This window comes from Stegostoma tigrinum, chromosome 32 (assembly GCF_030684315.1).
Source record: "Stegostoma tigrinum isolate sSteTig4 chromosome 32, sSteTig4.hap1, whole genome shotgun sequence".
NCBI classification, from domain to species: domain Eukaryota; kingdom Metazoa; phylum Chordata; class Chondrichthyes; order Orectolobiformes; family Stegostomatidae; genus Stegostoma; species Stegostoma tigrinum.
In genome coordinates this window covers 193,765-211,213 of record NC_081385.1, presented here as the reverse complement: position 1 = coordinate 211,213, position 17,449 = coordinate 193,765, and the positions used below count along the sequence as shown (strand labels likewise).

The 17,449-nt window shown below is 45.3% G+C and overlaps 1 protein-coding gene across 3 annotated transcripts in view; it reads left to right on the top strand.

The window, feature by feature from the left end:
- Positions 1-9,955: 9,955 nt before the first annotated feature.
- Positions 9,956-17,449, top strand: part of LOC125466853 (rho guanine nucleotide exchange factor 12-like) — a 129,878-nt gene continuing 122,384 nt past the window's right edge. The window contains exons 1-2 of one of the 3 annotated variants that reach the window (XM_059638912.1): positions 9,956-10,611; positions 11,512-11,641. In XM_059638912.1, coding sequence (XP_059494895.1) covers positions 11,616-11,641 — 26 coding nt within the window. In that variant the 5' untranslated portion in view covers positions 9,956-10,611; positions 11,512-11,615. The remainder of the gene's footprint in view (positions 10,612-11,511; positions 11,642-17,449) is intronic. The other 2 variants (XM_059638913.1, XM_059638911.1) reach the window with 2 other exon arrangements.

Below are 17,449 nucleotides of genomic sequence, written 5' to 3'. Positions count from 1 at the left end.
CCCTCTCTGATGAAGGGTGTAGGCCCGAAACGTCAACTTTTGTGCTCCCAAGATGCTGCTTGGCCTGCTGTGTTCATCCAGCTTCACACTGTGTTATCTCGGATTCTCCAGCATCTGCAGTTCCCATTATCTCCCTCAAGATGCAATTTCTCGGTTCTAAATATCCAGTGGACATGTCGCTGACAGCTTTGGCCACTCTCATCTCCCTATTCTGCCCTCCCTCTTACCCCTTCCCAGCTGACTGTCTCCCCTCTTCCTCTTCCATTCTTCCCTTACACTCCCCTCCTCTCTGGGCTATATATCATCACAGTGGAACATTAAAGGATTCTAATATTTTGGAATTACTGGAAGATATGAATATTGAGAATAAGCCAGAGTCTGTTCTCAGTAAGTGATTCATTGTGCCTGATTTTTTACTCTGTGTCAGTGTATGGGTTTTTGAGTGAGTTACATCTGAGTTTGTGATTAGTTTAAACTCAGATCTTCCTGTTGATAAAATGAGCTCATCCTAGTATGTAGGATTGGTTAGTCTATTCATTGTTAAAAATGGACTGATCACTGATCAGGTGATGGAAAGTCATGGTAACCGTTATCAGGAGAATTTCAAAGAGTAAGGATGTTGTAAAGCACATTTAAAACAGAAATTATTACCTCATTATGACATTTTAAAATTCAACGTTTTGTGCTGTTTTTAACGTACTTGTGTTTGTGTCAGTGCTTATTTTATGGAATTTAAAGTTATTAAACAATTGACACATTCTATTTCTTAACTGATCTGAGAGACAAGATATGATGCTGGAATGACCACTGAAGCAACATTTGGAGTACACTCGAGTACATTATTTTGTGCCATTTACTGAATAAAAGGGAAACATGAAACTATCAAAGGAGATAAGCCCCCTCCAGACTCTTGGACTTCAGCTTGCTGGGTCTGAGGGTCCTGGACACACTGGGTCTCAGACGTTTCAGATTTCTGAAACTCAGTCAGATGTCAGCTCCCTCAGCCCATGGGCAGAGCCATTGTTATAAAGAGACTACATACAAAAATGATTAAACTGATTGTTTTATTGTACAAATCTTCACTGTCAAATGATGCATTATAGTCTGTTTCTATTCAGTAAACAGAAAAATTCAATTCTGCATTTATGTGTTTGTATTGTTTTAAGTAGTTTGATCACTAATTTTCAGAGGAAGTAGTAGATGCACGTTCAGCTACAACATCTAAAAGACATTTGGACAGGTACACAAATAGGAAAAGTTCAGAGGGATATGGGCCAAAGGCAGGCAAGTGGGACTAACTTCGGGGCGGCACGGTGGCTCAGTGCTTAGCACTGCAGCCTTACAGCGCCAGGACCCGGGTTCGATTCCAGCATCGGGTAACTGTCTGTGTAGAGTTTGCACATTCTCCCCGGTTCTGCGTGGGTTTCCTCCGGGTGGTCCGGTTTCCTCCCACAGTCCAAAGGTGTGTGGGCTAGGTGGATTGGCCATGTTAAATTGCCCGTAGTGTTCAGGGGTGTGTGAAGGCGATGGGTCTGGGTCGGATGCTGCAAGGGGCGGCTTGGACTTGTTGGGCCGAAGGGCCTGTTTTCACACTGTAGAGAATCTAATCTGATCTAACTTAGTTTGGGAAACTTGGTTGGCATGGATGAATTGGGCCGAAGGGTCTGTTTCCATCTTGTATGACTTCAGGTACCCCATTGCTCTTCCACACACCAACGAAGATAGTACTAACCATCCAGTCTCTCTTTATATATCAGACCTGCCATCCCAGGGATCAATCTGCTAAATCTTTGCTGGCGGAATTTCCTTCCTTAGATAAGGAGATCAAAACTGCACACAATACTCCAGAGGTCTCACGAAGGTCCTGTACAAGTGCAGCAAGACATTCCGACTCCTGTACTTGAATCCTCTTGCTATGAAGGCCAAAGTATTGTTTGCCTTCTTCATCACCTGCTGAACCTGCCTGCTTACTTTCAGTGACTGACGTTCAAGGACACCCAGGCCTTGCTGCACCTCCCCTTTTTCCCAATCTATTGCCAGTCAGAAAATAATCTGCCTTCCTGTTTTTGCTACCAAACTTTACATTTATCCACCTGCTCAACTTGTCCAATTCATACTGAAGCATCTCTGCATCTTTCTCACACTTCACCTTCCCACCCAATTTTGTGTCATCTGCAAACTTGGAGACATTACATTTCGTTTCCTCATCTAAATTATTATGCATATTGTGATTTGTGAAAAGGGAAGACTCCACAGGGAGGACAGGACCTCAGATGACTTTGAAGATGCGGCTGATTGGCAGGAGGGAAAAATACAAACACAGGTGAAGACCTCAGCCGACTTCAAAAAATGGCAAAGGATAAGTCCACAAAGAAAGGTAAAAGATCTTGGAAGACTTTAATTTCAGGGCTATAGAACAGGAAGACTCTGAAGGCTAAGGTAAGAAAATATCAGAAAACTTGAAAGACTTGCCATGAACCAGTAATACTCTGGCAAGCAAAACACATTGGAACATTTTAATAGTAAGAATGAAAAATCAAAGTACTCACTGAGGTCAAGATAACAAAGTGTGAAGCTGGATGAACACAGCAGGCCAAGCAGCATCTCAGGACCACAAAAGCTGACGTTTCGGGCCTAGACGCTTCATCAGAGAGGGGAATGGGGAGAGGGTTCTGGAATAAATAGGGAGAGGGGGGAGGCGGACCGAAGTTGGAGAGTAAAGAAGATAGGTGGAGAGAGTATAGGTGGGGAGGTAGGGATGGGATAGGTCAGTCCAGGGAAGACGGACAGGTCAAGGAGGTGGGATGAGGTTAGTAGGTAGGAAATGGAGGTGCGGCTTGAGGTGGGAGGAGGGGATGGGTGAGAGGGAGAACAGGTTATGGAGGCAGAGACAGGCTGGGCTGGTTTTGGGATGCAGTGGGGGAAGGGGAGATTTTGAAGCTTGTGAAGTTCACATTGATACCATTGGGCTGCAGGGTTCCCAAGCGGAATATGAGTTGCTGTTCCGGCAACCTTCAGGTGGCATCATTGTGGCACTGCAGGAGGCCCATGATGGACATGTCGTCTAAAGAATGGGAGGGGGAGTTAAAATGGTTTGCGACTGGGAGGTGCAGTTGTTTATTGCGAACTGAGTGGAGGTGTTCTGCAAAGGGGTCCCCAAGCCTCCGCTTGGTTTCCCCAATGTAGAGGAAGCCACACCGGGTACAATGGATACAAAAAACCACATTGGCAGATGTGCAGGTGTGGGAACCCTGCAGCCCAATGGTATCAATGTGGACTTCACAAGCTTCAAAATCTCCCCTTCCCCCACTGCATCCCCAAACCAGCCCAGTTCATCCCCTCCCCCCACTGCATCACACAACCAGCCCAGACTGTCTCCGCCTCCCTAACCTGTTCTCCCTCTCACCCATCCCTTCCTCCCACCTCAAGCCACACCTCCATTTCTTACCTACTAACCTCATCCCACCCCCTTGACCTGTCCGTCTTCCCTGGACTGATCTATCCCCTCCCTACCTCCCCACCTATACTCTCCACCTATCTTCTTTTCTCTCCAACTTCGGTCCACCTCCCCCTCTCTCCCTATTTATTCTAGAACCCTCTCCCCATTCACCTCTCTGATGAAGGGTCTAGGCCTGAACGTCAGCTTTTGTGGTCCTGAGATGCTTCTTGGCCTGCTGTGTTCATCCAGCTCCACACTTTGTTATCTTGGATTCTCCAGCATCTGCAGTTCCCATTATCTCTACTCACTGAGGTCAGTCAGGTGTGACAGTCACATGGGAGTAACAGCTTCAGTGGAGACATTGCCATTAGCTCACCCATTGATAACAGAACCCATGGTGAGGCCAGAAGTGGGAACTCTGTAAGTGGAGTTTCAGTGTTCTCGAAAAGTTTCAGGCTTACATGCAAAGGAGAAGTGCTTTCAAGGCAGCAAGTTTTTAATATGCTGTAGACCCAGCAATTGGTGATTTTCTGGTAAGAGAAAGTGCGGAAGAGAGTACTATGCAGTATGATGCATTGATTAGCAAATTCAACATGCACTTTAGACCCAAAACAAAATCTGGATGTAGACTGCAGGATATTTAATCAATTATTTCAGCATTTTGGAGAATTATTAGAAACCATTGTGACAGAGTCATGTGATTTATCCAGGATGTTGTATATACAGAGTTTTGAAAGTTTAATTAATTAGAGACTATATGGTATTTGGTGTGAGGAATGAGAAGTTATTAGACTTCCTTCAATCTTAGAAGAATTTAACACTGGAAGAGGCAATTCAATTTGTTACATAGGCAGAAGTAAGGGCCTGAAATTAGTTGATTCTGTGAGCAAACACTGGGGACTCTCTTGACATGATGTCATCCTCCTCAGTCCACCGAAATTCAGAAAGAATGGGAATTCACATTGTTATTAGGTTGTCTGAAATATGGCTTCAAACAGAATCACACATGCACCCAAGGTCCTGGACTAGTGGGGTGTATATTGTTTGAAGGGGAACTAGCAGATGATGGTGTTCTCACATATTTACTGCCCTCGTCCTTCCAGACATAATTAGTTGTGGGCTGGGAAGGTGCTGTCTAAAAAGCCTTGGCAAATTTTTGCAGTGTATCTTCTAGATAGTACACACTGCTGCAACTGAGCATTGGTGGTGGAGGGAGTGAGTGTCTGTAGATGTAGTGCCAATCAGATGGGTTGCACTGTCCTGGATGGTGTAAAGTTTCTTGAGCACTATTGAAGATGCTGTAATCCAGGCAAGTAGAGTGTATTCTTGCACCTTGTATTGTCCCTTTCCCTCTGTGTTTTGTACGGAAACTTCACTGGTCTCTGTAGCTGCAGGTGTTTGACAGTAGCATTTGATATTAGTTTATTTCCTGTTCCAGTTCCATGAAGTGTAGATAGCTTCATTTCGTAGAATCCCTACAGTGGGAAAGCAGGCCATTCAGCCCATTGAGTCCATACTTACCCTCTGAACAGCATCCTACCCAGATCCACCCCACCCTGTCCTACCAACCCTGCATTTCCCATGGCTAATCCAACCAGCCTGCTCATGGACACTATGGGCAATTTACGGTCAATCCATCTAACCTGCATCGAGTCATAGAGTTATACAGCATGGAAATAGACCTTTTGGTCCAACTTGACCATATTGACTAGATATCCTAAATTAACATTTGCCAGCATTTGCCCTATATCCCTCTAAACCCTTCCTATTCATGTACCCATCCAAATGGCTTTAAGTGTTGTAATTGGACCAGTCTCCATCACTTCCTCTGGCTGCTCATTCTACACACACACCACCCTTTGTGTGAAAAACTTGCCCCTTAGGTCCCTTTTAAATGTTACCCCTCTCACCTTAAACCTATGCCATCTAGTTTTGGACTCCACTAGCTTGGGGACAAGACCTCGGCTATTCAACCTATCTATGTCCCACATGAATTTATAAACTTCTATAAGGTCACCCCTCAGCCTCCAATGCTCCAGGGAAAATAGTCCCAGCCTATTTCAGCCTCTCCCTATAGCTCAAACCCTCCAACCCTAGCAACACATTGGTAAATCTTTTCCAAGCCCTTTCAAGTTTCACAACGTCCTTCCTGTAGCAGGGAGACCAGAATTGAATGCAGTATTCCAACAGTGGCTTAATCCTGTATAGCCACAACATGACCTCCCAACTCCTATATTCAATGCAATGACCAATAAAGGTAAGCATACCAAATGCCTTCTTCACTACCCTGTCTATCTCCAACTCTACTTTCAAGGAACTATGAACCTGCACTCCAAGGCCTCTTTGTTCAGCAACAGTCTGTAGGATCTTACCATTAAGTGTATAATTCTACTCTGATTTGCCTTTCCAAAATGCAGCACCTCACATTTATTTAAATTAAATTCAATCTGCCACTCCTTGGCCCATTTGCCCATCTGATCAAGGTCCCGTTGTACTCTGGGGTAACCTTCTTCGCTGTCCACTACACCTCCAGATTTGGTGTCACCTGTAAATCATATCTCCTATGTTCACATCCAAATCATTTATATAAACTGATGAAAAGCAGTGGACCCAGCATCGATCCTAGTGGCACACAGCTGGTCACAGGTCACCAGTCTGAAAAGCAACACCCCACCAACACCGTCTGTCTCCTACCTTTGAGCCAGTTCTGTATCCAAATGGTTGATTCCCGTTTTCCACGTAATCTATCCCTGCTAACCAATCTATCATGTGGAACCTTGTCGAATGCCTTACTGAAGCTCATATAGATCATGTCTTCCACTTTGCCTTCAATCATCCCACGCACAAAGCTATGTTGACTATCCCTAAGCAGTCTTTACCCTTCCAAATACATGTAAGTCCTGTCCCTCAAGATCCCCTCCAACAACTTGCCCACTGCCAATGTCAGGCTCACCGGCCTATAGTTCCCTGGCTTTTCTTTATCACCTTTCGTAAATAGTGGCACCACGTTAGCCAACCTCCGGTTGTTCGTCACCTCACCTGTGGCTATCAATGATACAAATATCTCAGCTAGGGGCCCAGCAATCTCTTCCCTCGCTTCTCACAGAGTTCTAGGGTACACCTAATCAAGTCCTGGAGGTTTATCCATCTTTATGCATTTTAGGAAATCCAGTACCACCTCTTCTGTAATGTGGACATTTTTCAAAATGTGCCTATTTATTTCCCCAAGTTCTCTAGCTTGAATTTCCACTCCACAGTAAATACTGATGCAAAATACTTGTTCAAAATCAGAATATCTTCCCCATCTTCTGCGGTTTCATACATGGGGGGCCTTGCTGATCTTTAAGGATCCTTGTTCTCTCCATAGTTACCCTTTTGTCCTTAATGTATTTGTAGAATCCCGACATCCTTAACTGGGGGAGTAAACTGAAACACCCAGGAGGGAACCCATGCAGACATGGGGAGAATGTGCAAACTCCACACAGACGGTTGCCTGAGGGTGAATTTGAACCCCAGCCCCTGGTACTGTGAGGCCGCAGTACTAACCACTGAGTTACTGTGCCACCCATTTCTTTGTGCCACTATCATAGTCAAAGATGTTGGTAATTAAACACTTTTGCGTAAGATATACTCTCAAAGCTTTCGTCTCAGGAGTCAAGATCATGTGTAGTCTTCAGAGGGAAGAGTTAGTCAGCAGAGAGAGCAGAACCAGGATACTGATGTGATTCATGCTTGTTTTAGAGTAATCCTTAATTTTTACATATCTCAATTGTAAAGTCCCTTGTAACTGAATAACGCTGTCTGGACTGTTTTTGCAGTCCTTTCACTAGTTCATGTTCTGCAATTCCCAATATGAACACAGCACATTTTGGTGGAAACATTCAATAGAACCGACACATCCTGAATACTGCCAGGTCCTGGGCGGAGGGGTTTCTGAGTTGTCGATGTCTCAGATCCAGTGGAGATTTCAGAAAGTGAGGAAAGTGTAGTCACAAAATAGAGGTGTTGGAGGGAGTACCCAAACTTCCAAACACCTCAGCTGCCTCACATTCTGCAGGTCAGCTATTAGACTTATCAGGCATCTCTGAACCAATTCCCGGAATGGTGGGATTACCATATGTTGAAAGATTGGAGCGACTGGGCTTGTATACACTTGAGTTTAGAAGGATGAGAGGGGATCTGATTGAGGCGTATAAGATTATTAAGGGATTGGACACTCTGGAGGCAGGAAGCATGTTTCTGCTGATGGGTGAGTCCAGAACCAGAGGACACAGTTTAAAAATAAGGGGTAGGCCATTTAGAACAGAGTTGAGGAAAAACTTCTTCACCCAGAGAGTGGTGGATATATGGAATGCTCTGCCCCAGAAGGCAGTGGAGACCAACTTTCTGGATACTTTCAAGAAGGAGATAGATAGAGCTCTTAAAGATAGTGGAATCAAGGGTTATGGGGATAAGGGAGGAACAGGATACTGGTTGCGGATGATCAGCCATGATCATAATGAATGGTGGTGCTGGATTGAAGGGCTGAATGGCCTACTTCAGCACCTATTGTCTATTGTCAATCAAACTAGAAGGGAACCAAATCTTTCTCAAGGAATGGGGAAGGACTGAAGTTTGGGATTAGGAAACATTTTTGGATCAATAACTCACGGCACTTCCCAGCAAAAGGGACTCTGGGTTTGGAGCGAGATTTATCCTGGGTGTGGAAGCAGATTGATTTCTGATTTGCTGGGGATTGACTCATTTTTGGAGTGGGACTGAGTCTGGATGTGGAGCAAGACTGATTCCAGCATTGGTCCAAGACTGAATCGGGTCAGGAAGGGGATTAAGTTCAGGTTTGGTACAGGATTGACTCCAAGTTTGGAGTGGGACAGACTCAGGCTTTGGTACATGATTGGCTGGAGTTTGGAGTGGGACTAATTGACTAGTGTCGTGGAGTCATTGAGTCATAGAGCATGAAAGCAAACCCTTTGATCCAACTCATCCATGCTGACCAGGTTTCCAAAACTGAACTAGGCCCCATTGCTGTACCCATCCAGGTGCCTCTTAAATGTTGGAATTGTACCAGCCTCCACCACTTCCCCTAGCAGCTTATTTCTTGTACATCCCACCCTCTGTGTGAAAAAGATGCCTCTCAGGTCACTTTTAAATCTTTCCCCCCTCATCTTAAACCTATGCCCTCTAGTTATAGACTTCATAACGTCGGGAAAAGACCTTGCCTCTTCATTTTATTGATGCGTCTTTTATAAACCTCGGTCAGGTCACCCCTCAGTCTGCTACATGGACACAGGGAGAATAGCCCCAGCCTCTCCCTATGACTCAACCCCTCCAGTCTTGGTAACATTCTTGCAAATCTTTTTTGCACCCTTTCCAATTTAATAACATCCTTCCTACCACAGGGTGACCACAATTGTATATAGTTCTCCACACGTAGCCTTGACAATATTTTGTAGAACGGCAACATGACATCCCAACTCCTGTTCTCAATGCGCTGACCAATGAAGGCAAGTGTGCCAACTGCCATCTTCACCACCATGTCTACTTGTGACACCATTTTCCCCCTTTGAAAACACTCCCCAGGGCCCTATCATTAACTGTACAAGTCCTGCTCTGGTTTGTCTTACCAAAATGCAGCACACCTCTTTTATATACATTAAACTCAATCTGCCATTCTTTGGTCCAATGGTCAAGTCCATTGTACTCTTATGTGACCTCCACAGTCCACTATACCATCAATTTTGGTGTCATCCACAAACTTTCTAACCACGTCTCCCAAATTCTCATCCAGATTGTTTTTTTTTAAATGACGAACAACAGTGAACCCAGCATTGATCCTTGTGGTGCACTGCTGGTTACAGGGCTCCAGTCTGAACAACAACTCTCCAGGACCTCACCCTCAGGTTTCCTGTCGTCAAGCCAATGTTGTATTCAATTAGCTGGCTTTCTCTGGATTCCATGTGATCTAACCTTACTAACAAATCTAGCTTGTGGTGGCTTGTTGAAGGCCTTGCTAAAGTCCATGTAGACTACGTTCATTGCTCTGTCTTCATCTATCTCCTTGGTCACCTCTTCAAAAAACTGAATCAAGTTTGTGAGTCATGATTTCCCACACACAAAGCCAGGCTGACTATCGCTCGTCAGTCGTTGCCTTTTCAAATGCACATAAAATTATTCTGTCTCTCAGAATCACTTCCAACAATTCACCCACTACTGATGTCAGACTCGTTGGTCTGTAGTTTGCTGGCTTTTCTTTGCAGCCTTTCGTAAACGATGGCACAACATTAGCCACCCATCAGTCTGCTGGGGCCTTATCCGTAGCTGTCTATGCTACGGACTCTGCAATTTCTTGCGTATATTCCCACAATGTTCTGGGATATACTTGAGTCCGGGGCAGGGCAGCATTGATTCCAGGTTTAGTGCTGGACTGACTGCGGGTGGGTAGCGTGTTTGATTCCGGGTTAGGAAGGAAGTGTTGGTGCATAGGATTACTTTGCGCGGAGTAGGTCTGGAGGCGGCGAGGCGGCGGCGGCGGATGGAGGGCGGAGGTGAAGCGGCTCGAGTGAAGTAACAAAGTAACAACCGGCACCGGGAGCGGGGACACTGTCCGGGGGCGGGGGACCCCACACCCAGACACTGACAGCGACTAACTGACCGGGGCAAGAGACACGGCCCGGGGTCCAACTGACCGGGACTGAGTATCCGGGAGACGGGTCCGGAGCTGGGGAGAGTCCGAGGCCCGGAGCCAGTGACCGGGGCCCGGAGCCAAGGAGAGCCCGAGGCCCGGAGCCGAGAGCCCGGGATACTTTGGGATACAATCTGCTACTTTCCTGATACATTGCTGCATTTTATTGCTTTTCTTCCTTGCGGATACTTTGTTTCTGAGTGGATCCTGATCCCGGTTTGGCCCACTGTTTCCCCTCCGGGAGGCTGCAGCCCCGGTTTCAGTTTTGGCCCCGGACCCGGGGATGGGTGTTCGCTCCTGGAGACGCCTGTGAACCGCCAGAAGCGGCGGCCCCTGGAGCACTCCGAAGGTCGGCTGTCCCGCATTTAGATCTCGGCCGGGAGCGGCGGAAAACTCGGGGACGATTGCGGAGGAGAAAATGAGAATTGGATAAACTTGGAATCATTGAGAGGAGCCAAATGAGCGTTACACCGTCCGGCCTGAGTGAGAGGTAAGAGAGGTGCTTTAAAAACCCGACTGGAGATAGTTACCTGGGTGATCATATTCTTATTGTGGCCTGTATTAATCTCACTGATAGTCCTGGGAAGAGCAAGCGGGTGGAGAGGATGCAGAGATTCTCGACAGTGGTGCCAGGACTTGTGCTGGAGAAGCTGGGATTGTTCACCTTGGAGCAGACAAGGTTAAGAGCAAAAACAAAGTTGCTGGAAAAACTCAACTCTGGCAGCATCTGTGGAGGAGAAACCAGACTTAACGTTTCAGGTCTGGTGACCCTTCCTCAGAACTTGCCAGAATCTTTCAAAATCATGAAGGATAGGTTAATGTGAGGGAGACAGACCGAGCAAGAGGGTTGCGAGTCCAGAGGCTTTCAGATTTTTCAGAAAATAACTTGTTTTGGGGGTGGGATGCAATAAAAATTTTATAGTTTTAAATGGGTGATGAAGGCATATTCAATAACTTTTAAAAGGTAATTGCACGATTCATGGAAAGGAAAAAAATGCAGGATTATGAGGAAAAATATTGGGCACCTTGTGAAGAGTTGAACAAGTTTGAAGGGCTGATTAGCATCTGTGTTAAGATAAACTTATCCTAGGAACCAGACAGTAATGGTGACAGGATCAGTAACATTCGCTTTTAGTTTGCTAAATCTGAGAGATAATTAATGGTATTTTGGAAGCTATAGTTCACAGTTTCAATTCTTTGTCTGCATGGGTATTGGCGAACAGTCAAATCCCAAAGCAGTTAGATAATAACTAATGTCAGGGACTAGAATGAAAAACAGTCATAAACCTTGAATACTAACTATACTGGATCATAGTATAATATAACACTGGTGAGTTTGCTGTTTGGTTTCACGTTATGTTCCCACCCTGCTCTTCCTACCCTGTTACAGTAGCTGATTTGCAGGTGAGGTGTTGGGGCCCACTGGAAGAGTTTCTAATTCAGAGCACACATGTTCGATGGAAAATTCCATGGAATCATTGACTCACTGGCAGGATGAGCACTCCACAATCCAGGGATTGGTAAGGAGATAGAGTTTAGCATTGTCCTGAAATGTTGAACAAAAACAAGGTGTGGCTATTTTGATCTGTCAGTCTTGTTGCAGAGTGGAATAATCAACCAGTATACTATGGGAGATGGATCTTTTACTACTTCCTTGAGTTGGATGAAGTTTGGGATTTCACAAACTGCTCATAAATAATCAAGATAATAAAATGTGAGGCTGGATGAACACAGCAGGCCAAGCAGCATCTCGGGAGCACAAAAGCTGACGTTTCGGGCCTAGACCCTTCATCAGAGAGGTCTGGTGACCCTTCCTCAGAACTTGCCAGAATCTTTCAAAATCATGAAGGATAGGTTAATGTGAGGGAGACAGACCGAGCACCCTGTCTACTGGGACTTCTGGAGAGATGAATTCATAGGAAACAGCAAAGTAGTATACTCGCTGCTGGTGAACGTGATGTAACTGTTATTTCACTAGATGCCCAGAGTGGAATAGTGCAAAAATTGGGCAGAATGTGGAGATTTCTGAGGAACATTTAGGGCTGTGACCAATTAGAAGGGGTTTCTGTAATTGATTGTTGTGCGTGATTCACAATAATATTGTATGAAAAAAATGTTTGCATAACGTATTGGGACCTCTTCAGTGTGAAAGACCCAGTTGATGCGAAGAACTTCTGAGTAAGATTCAGGAACAAGAGCAGTTCCATGTGGAATAATATCTGCTTTTGCTCGAAAGCAGCCAATCAGATTGCAAACTTTTGATCAGGAAGCAGTAAAATGGGAACTGATTTTCCGGAGAATGAAACAGCTGATTGAGACCGACCAGACATTATCGGTTTGATAGTGAAGGGAACATTCCAGCAGTTTAAGGTGATTGTTAAGGGCCACTGAGCTGTTGACTTGGTTGTGTCTTCACACATCAGGAACTGAGTGGTAATCTTTCTGGCTGAAACTACAGAACCCAAACCTGGTTGAATCAAGCCCAATTCCGGCTGCAATAATCTACCTTTTTAGTAGGTGTGTGGATAGAGGATTATTACACCCACTGCAACTCAATGGGAGGAGATTCCACTTTGTATCAGTGTCCTGAGTCATCACTAGTGACCCCTGTACAGTAGTAGACCTTGCCACTTATTCCCAGCCAGGCCTCTCCTGTGGGATCTGTATCATAGAATTCTGCTTTTCAACTCAGTCGGCTCCAGAAGGCACTATTCAGAATGAGAGATAATGGGAACTGCAGATGCTGGAGATTCCAAGATAATAAAATGTGAGGCTGGATGAACACAGCAGGCCAAGCAGCATCTCAGGAGCACAAAAGCTGACGTTTCGGGCCTGGACCCTTCATCAGAGAGGGGGATGGGGGAGGGAACTGGAATAAATAGGGAGAGAGGGGGAGGCGGACCGAAGATGGAGAGTAAAGAAGATAGGTGGAGAGGGTGTAGGTGGGGAGGTAGGGAGGGGATAGGTCAGTCCAGGGAAGACGGACAAACAACTGCACCTCCCAGTCGCAAACCATTTCCACTCCCCCTCCCATTCTCTTGATGACATGTCCATCATGGGCCTCCTGCACTGCCACAATGATGCCACCCGAAGGTTGCAGGAACAGCAACTCATATTCCGCCTGGGAACCCTGCAGCCATATGGTATCAATGTGGACTTCACCAGTTTCAAAATCTCCCCTTCCCCCACTGCATCCCTAAACCAGCCCAGTTCATCCCCTCCCCCCACTGCACCACACAACCAGCCCAGCCCTTCCCCCCCACCCACTGCATCCCAAAACCAGTCCAACCTGTCTCTGCCTCCCTAACCGGTTCTTCCTCTCACCCATCCCTTCCTCCCACCCCAAGCCGCACCCCCAGCTACCTACTAACCTCATCCCACCTCCTTGACCTGTCCGTCTTCCCTGGACTGACCTATCCCCTCCCTACCTCCCCACCTACACCCTCTCCACCTATCTTCTTTACTCTCCATCTTCGGTCCGCCTCCCCCTCTCTCCCTATTTATTCCAGTTCCCTCCCCCCATCCCCCTCTCTGATGAAGGGTCCAGGCCCGAAACGTCAGCTTTTGTGCTCCTGAGATGCTGCTTGGCCTGCTGTGTTCATCCAGCCTCACATTTTACTATTCAGAATGAGTTAAGTTTAAATGATTTTCCCAAATGTTTGCAGGGGTTTATGTTCCAGCAAGGGGTACAGGTCCTGCACTTCAGTCTAAACTCACAAGCAAAGTCTTTTTGACATTGTATTCTTCCTGTCTGGACAACCGGTCCTTTGGAGCTTTACTGACCACTTGTCACTATGGGGAAAATTTGACCAGAAGTATTATTTACTAGGAACGATGTTGTCTCAATTTTTCCCCAATCAGATGGAATGGATAGACAAATATGTGTTTCTGTAGCGTGGCCCTTTATCAGAACTGATACTATGTGCTTTGCTTTCAAATCATGACTATCGGAGCTTAGAAACCATGATTATGCTGGTTGCTTGGTGCAGAAGATCCCTTGGATATCAAACATGAGTGAATAATCAGTCTATTTCTGGTTGATTAAAACAGCTGAACAGCAGAATTCCTCAATTCTTTTCCAGTCAGTACCGGGGATCTTTTGCATCCATCAGGCTTTGGCTTAATGTTTTATCCAAAGGCCTGCACTGTTGACAGTGCTACACTTCTATTGTGGCAGCGTTGATTAAGCGCCTAAGACCTGGTCCAGTTTCTGAGTTCATAGCTTTCTGGTGTTAACAGGGGAGACCAGGGTGGTTAGCATTGCTGCTTTCACAGCACCAGGGATGCGGGTTTGATTCCAGCCATGGGTGACTGCGTGTTCTGGTTTTGTCCCACAGTCCAAAATTGTGCAGGTTATGTGGTTTGGCCATGGTAAATGGGAGGCTTTGGGAACAGGATGGGGGTTTGGATATGGATGGGATGCTCTTTTGGAGGGTTGGTGCAGACACATACGGCTGATTGGCCTCTTTCTGCAATGTAAGGATTCTTTGAACTGTGCCAGGATGGGAGTACTCTCACCGAAGTCTGGAAGTTCATGGGTTCAAACCTCACTCCAAAAGCTAGAGCTAGTGATGTACCCTGACACACCAGTGCTATTATTGAGAAAGTGCTGCCTATTTGGAAGTGTCATGTTTTGGATGAGATGTTAATTTGAGGCCTTTTACCACCCTCCCGATGGATTTAAAAGATGATGTGATGCCCATTTTGAAAGTGAGTAGTGGTTTCCCCTAACTCTTTGTGACAACGTTTATCCCTGAGCAATGTTTTAGAAGAAATGAAAAAGAAATCTTCTGGATTTGCCACTCACTGTTTGTAAGATTTTGCTGAGTGCAAATTGGCTGCTATCATTCCTCCATAAGCACATTGTGAGCCCCTGAAAAGTGCTACATAAGTGCAGGCGTTGTATTCATTATTCTGTCTGAAGTGAGGGAACAAAAATTGAGCCAACTTAGCTTTTTGATGAGCTATAGCACAATAGTACCCTGCTCCAACTGTTAAATTATTGCTGGATTTTTCCTATGCTCTTCTACCTATAATCTTCAGTAGATTGATAATCATTATTAAGCATTTGAGTTGTTGCCCACTCTGTTTGGAAGTGATAATTCGGCATTGCCTTCTCCCTTCAGTTCTTCAGTCAAGTTTTCGTTTCTGTGCCATCGGGATTGCAATTTTACCCTGTGAGGTAATTAGGGTAATTGCTTAGGAAATCAGGAGGTTGGTGTCCAAATTACTGAGCTGCTTCACTAGTTACATTCCACTGGTGGCCTTGATGAGAATCCCATTTACCCACTTAGGATGGTGTGAAATTGGTCTCGTCACCCAAAAAGATATCAGAAATACTGAACACATCATAATACTAGAATTATCTGTGATTTGTTGTTGGTCCTGTGGCGGATCTGTGTGGCTGTGGATCCTGGTCTAGGAATTTTGGAAAAGTTGTCAGCCTTGAACCAGGATTGGAGAGGACATTGTAAGCCTGAACAGTATTTGAACCAGGAGCAGTCTTGAGGTGTAACTCAGACAGCAAGTTACACCAGCTAACATGCTGAATACAGCAGAGCCCCAAGGAGTGGAATTCCCATTTTAAGTGATATGACTAGCCTTTGGAAAAGATTCTTAATTTGTTGTTGAAAGTTGCTATTTGGGATTAAATAGGATTTATGACGAAGAGAGTAGAACAGGCCGCCGCATTGAATAATCAGCATAAGAGGGAAGCTACTCATCAAATCCAAGATGAAAGTCATGAAGTTGTATTAAACCTGTGGAGAGGAACCAACAATTATCAACCTTTTTCTCTCTCTGGTTCGCTGCCCTATTGATTTATCATCATCAGAAGAGTTTGTGCTAAACAGCAGTTATTTTGAATTCTAAATCTGGCACTGGTCTGGTCACCCCTCCTAGTCTGGAAATGACGCCCTACTCAGTCCAAGTTGTGTTGACTGCTGGCTTGGAAAGTTTTAAGTTTTGCTTCTTGGTGTGAAATTCACTGTTTAAATAACTCAGAAGTAAGTCAGTTGACTCTGTCTCTGACTGGATGAATATTTACTGTAGTCCCTCAATCTTCCTTTCCTTTCATTGTGTCACTTCTGCCTGAGTTTTGTGTTTCTTGTGTTTTGAGATGTTTAAAGCACGTGGTGAACAGTATAACCCGAGCGGTTTCCGGAGGGGAAGTCGTTGAGATTTATTTTGAGGTTGATGAACCCACAGTGTGATGTGAGACACTGCAAAATTCTCCATCACACAAACAGCTCATCCTTTGTATGTTGCTTTAGGATGTAGCAGATATGAGGCTGATGCCATTTGACTTCCACCTCATTGGCTTGGTTTTGTTGCAATCCATCCTGACTTTGAAAGGTGAAGTGCTTCACTGAAAGCAGTTTAATTTGTTGTGATGTGGGAAGTTGAGCAATGATCAGAGTTTCACCAAACCGTGAACAGTTGAGTCTTGTTGCTGCCCTAAGCGCACATTCTCTACTGAACCACTGATAGAGTCCAACTGCATTAATTTCCTGTCGTAGCAGCCAACAAGGTGGCAGAATCATGGCCTTGTGTTGGCCAGTGACTGCAGTTAATTTAGTTTACCATCCTGTGGGTCTTTATCTTTGACCAGATTGCAGCGCACATCTTGGGAAACTGCAACCGATCTTAACTTTACCAAAACATAGTGGCTCAGTTAGTGGCTCAATTCCCACATTCTACTCTTGAGAATATCCAAAACTCTGCTGCTTGTTTCCTAACTTGGTTTAAGTCCGATTCATCCGTCACCATTTTGCTAAACCCATTGTGGCTCCTGTCCTGCAACACTTCATATGAACATCATTGTTCTTTCATTTATTCATGGGATATGGGTGGCATTGGCTAAATTAACGTTTAATTTGCTCCTGTAGATGCCCTGAGCTGCCGCCTTGAACTGTTGCAGTCCTGTTATAGAGGGAATTCTGGGATTTTTGACTCAGCATCATTGAAGGAGCAGAATTTACTTCCAAGTCAGGATTGGAGGGAATCTTGGTAATGCCCTCCTTTGTGTGCAGTGTGGCTGTCCATTAAAGTGATAGTGGTTGAGGGTTTGGAAGGTGCTGTCAGAAGAGTCTTGGTGAATTACTGCAGTGTATCTTGTGGATGACACGCACTGCTGCCAATGTATGTCAGTAGTGAAGGAAGTAAATGTTGAAGGTGGTTCATTGTGTTCAAGTCAAGCGGGTGTTTTGTCCTGGACAGCATTGAGTTTCTTGAGTGTTGTTCAAGCTGTATCTGAAGCCCATTTGATTCCCTCAAGCTTCCTGTATCGTTCAACAAGAGCATGGCTGCTCCGATTGTGACCTTAATCC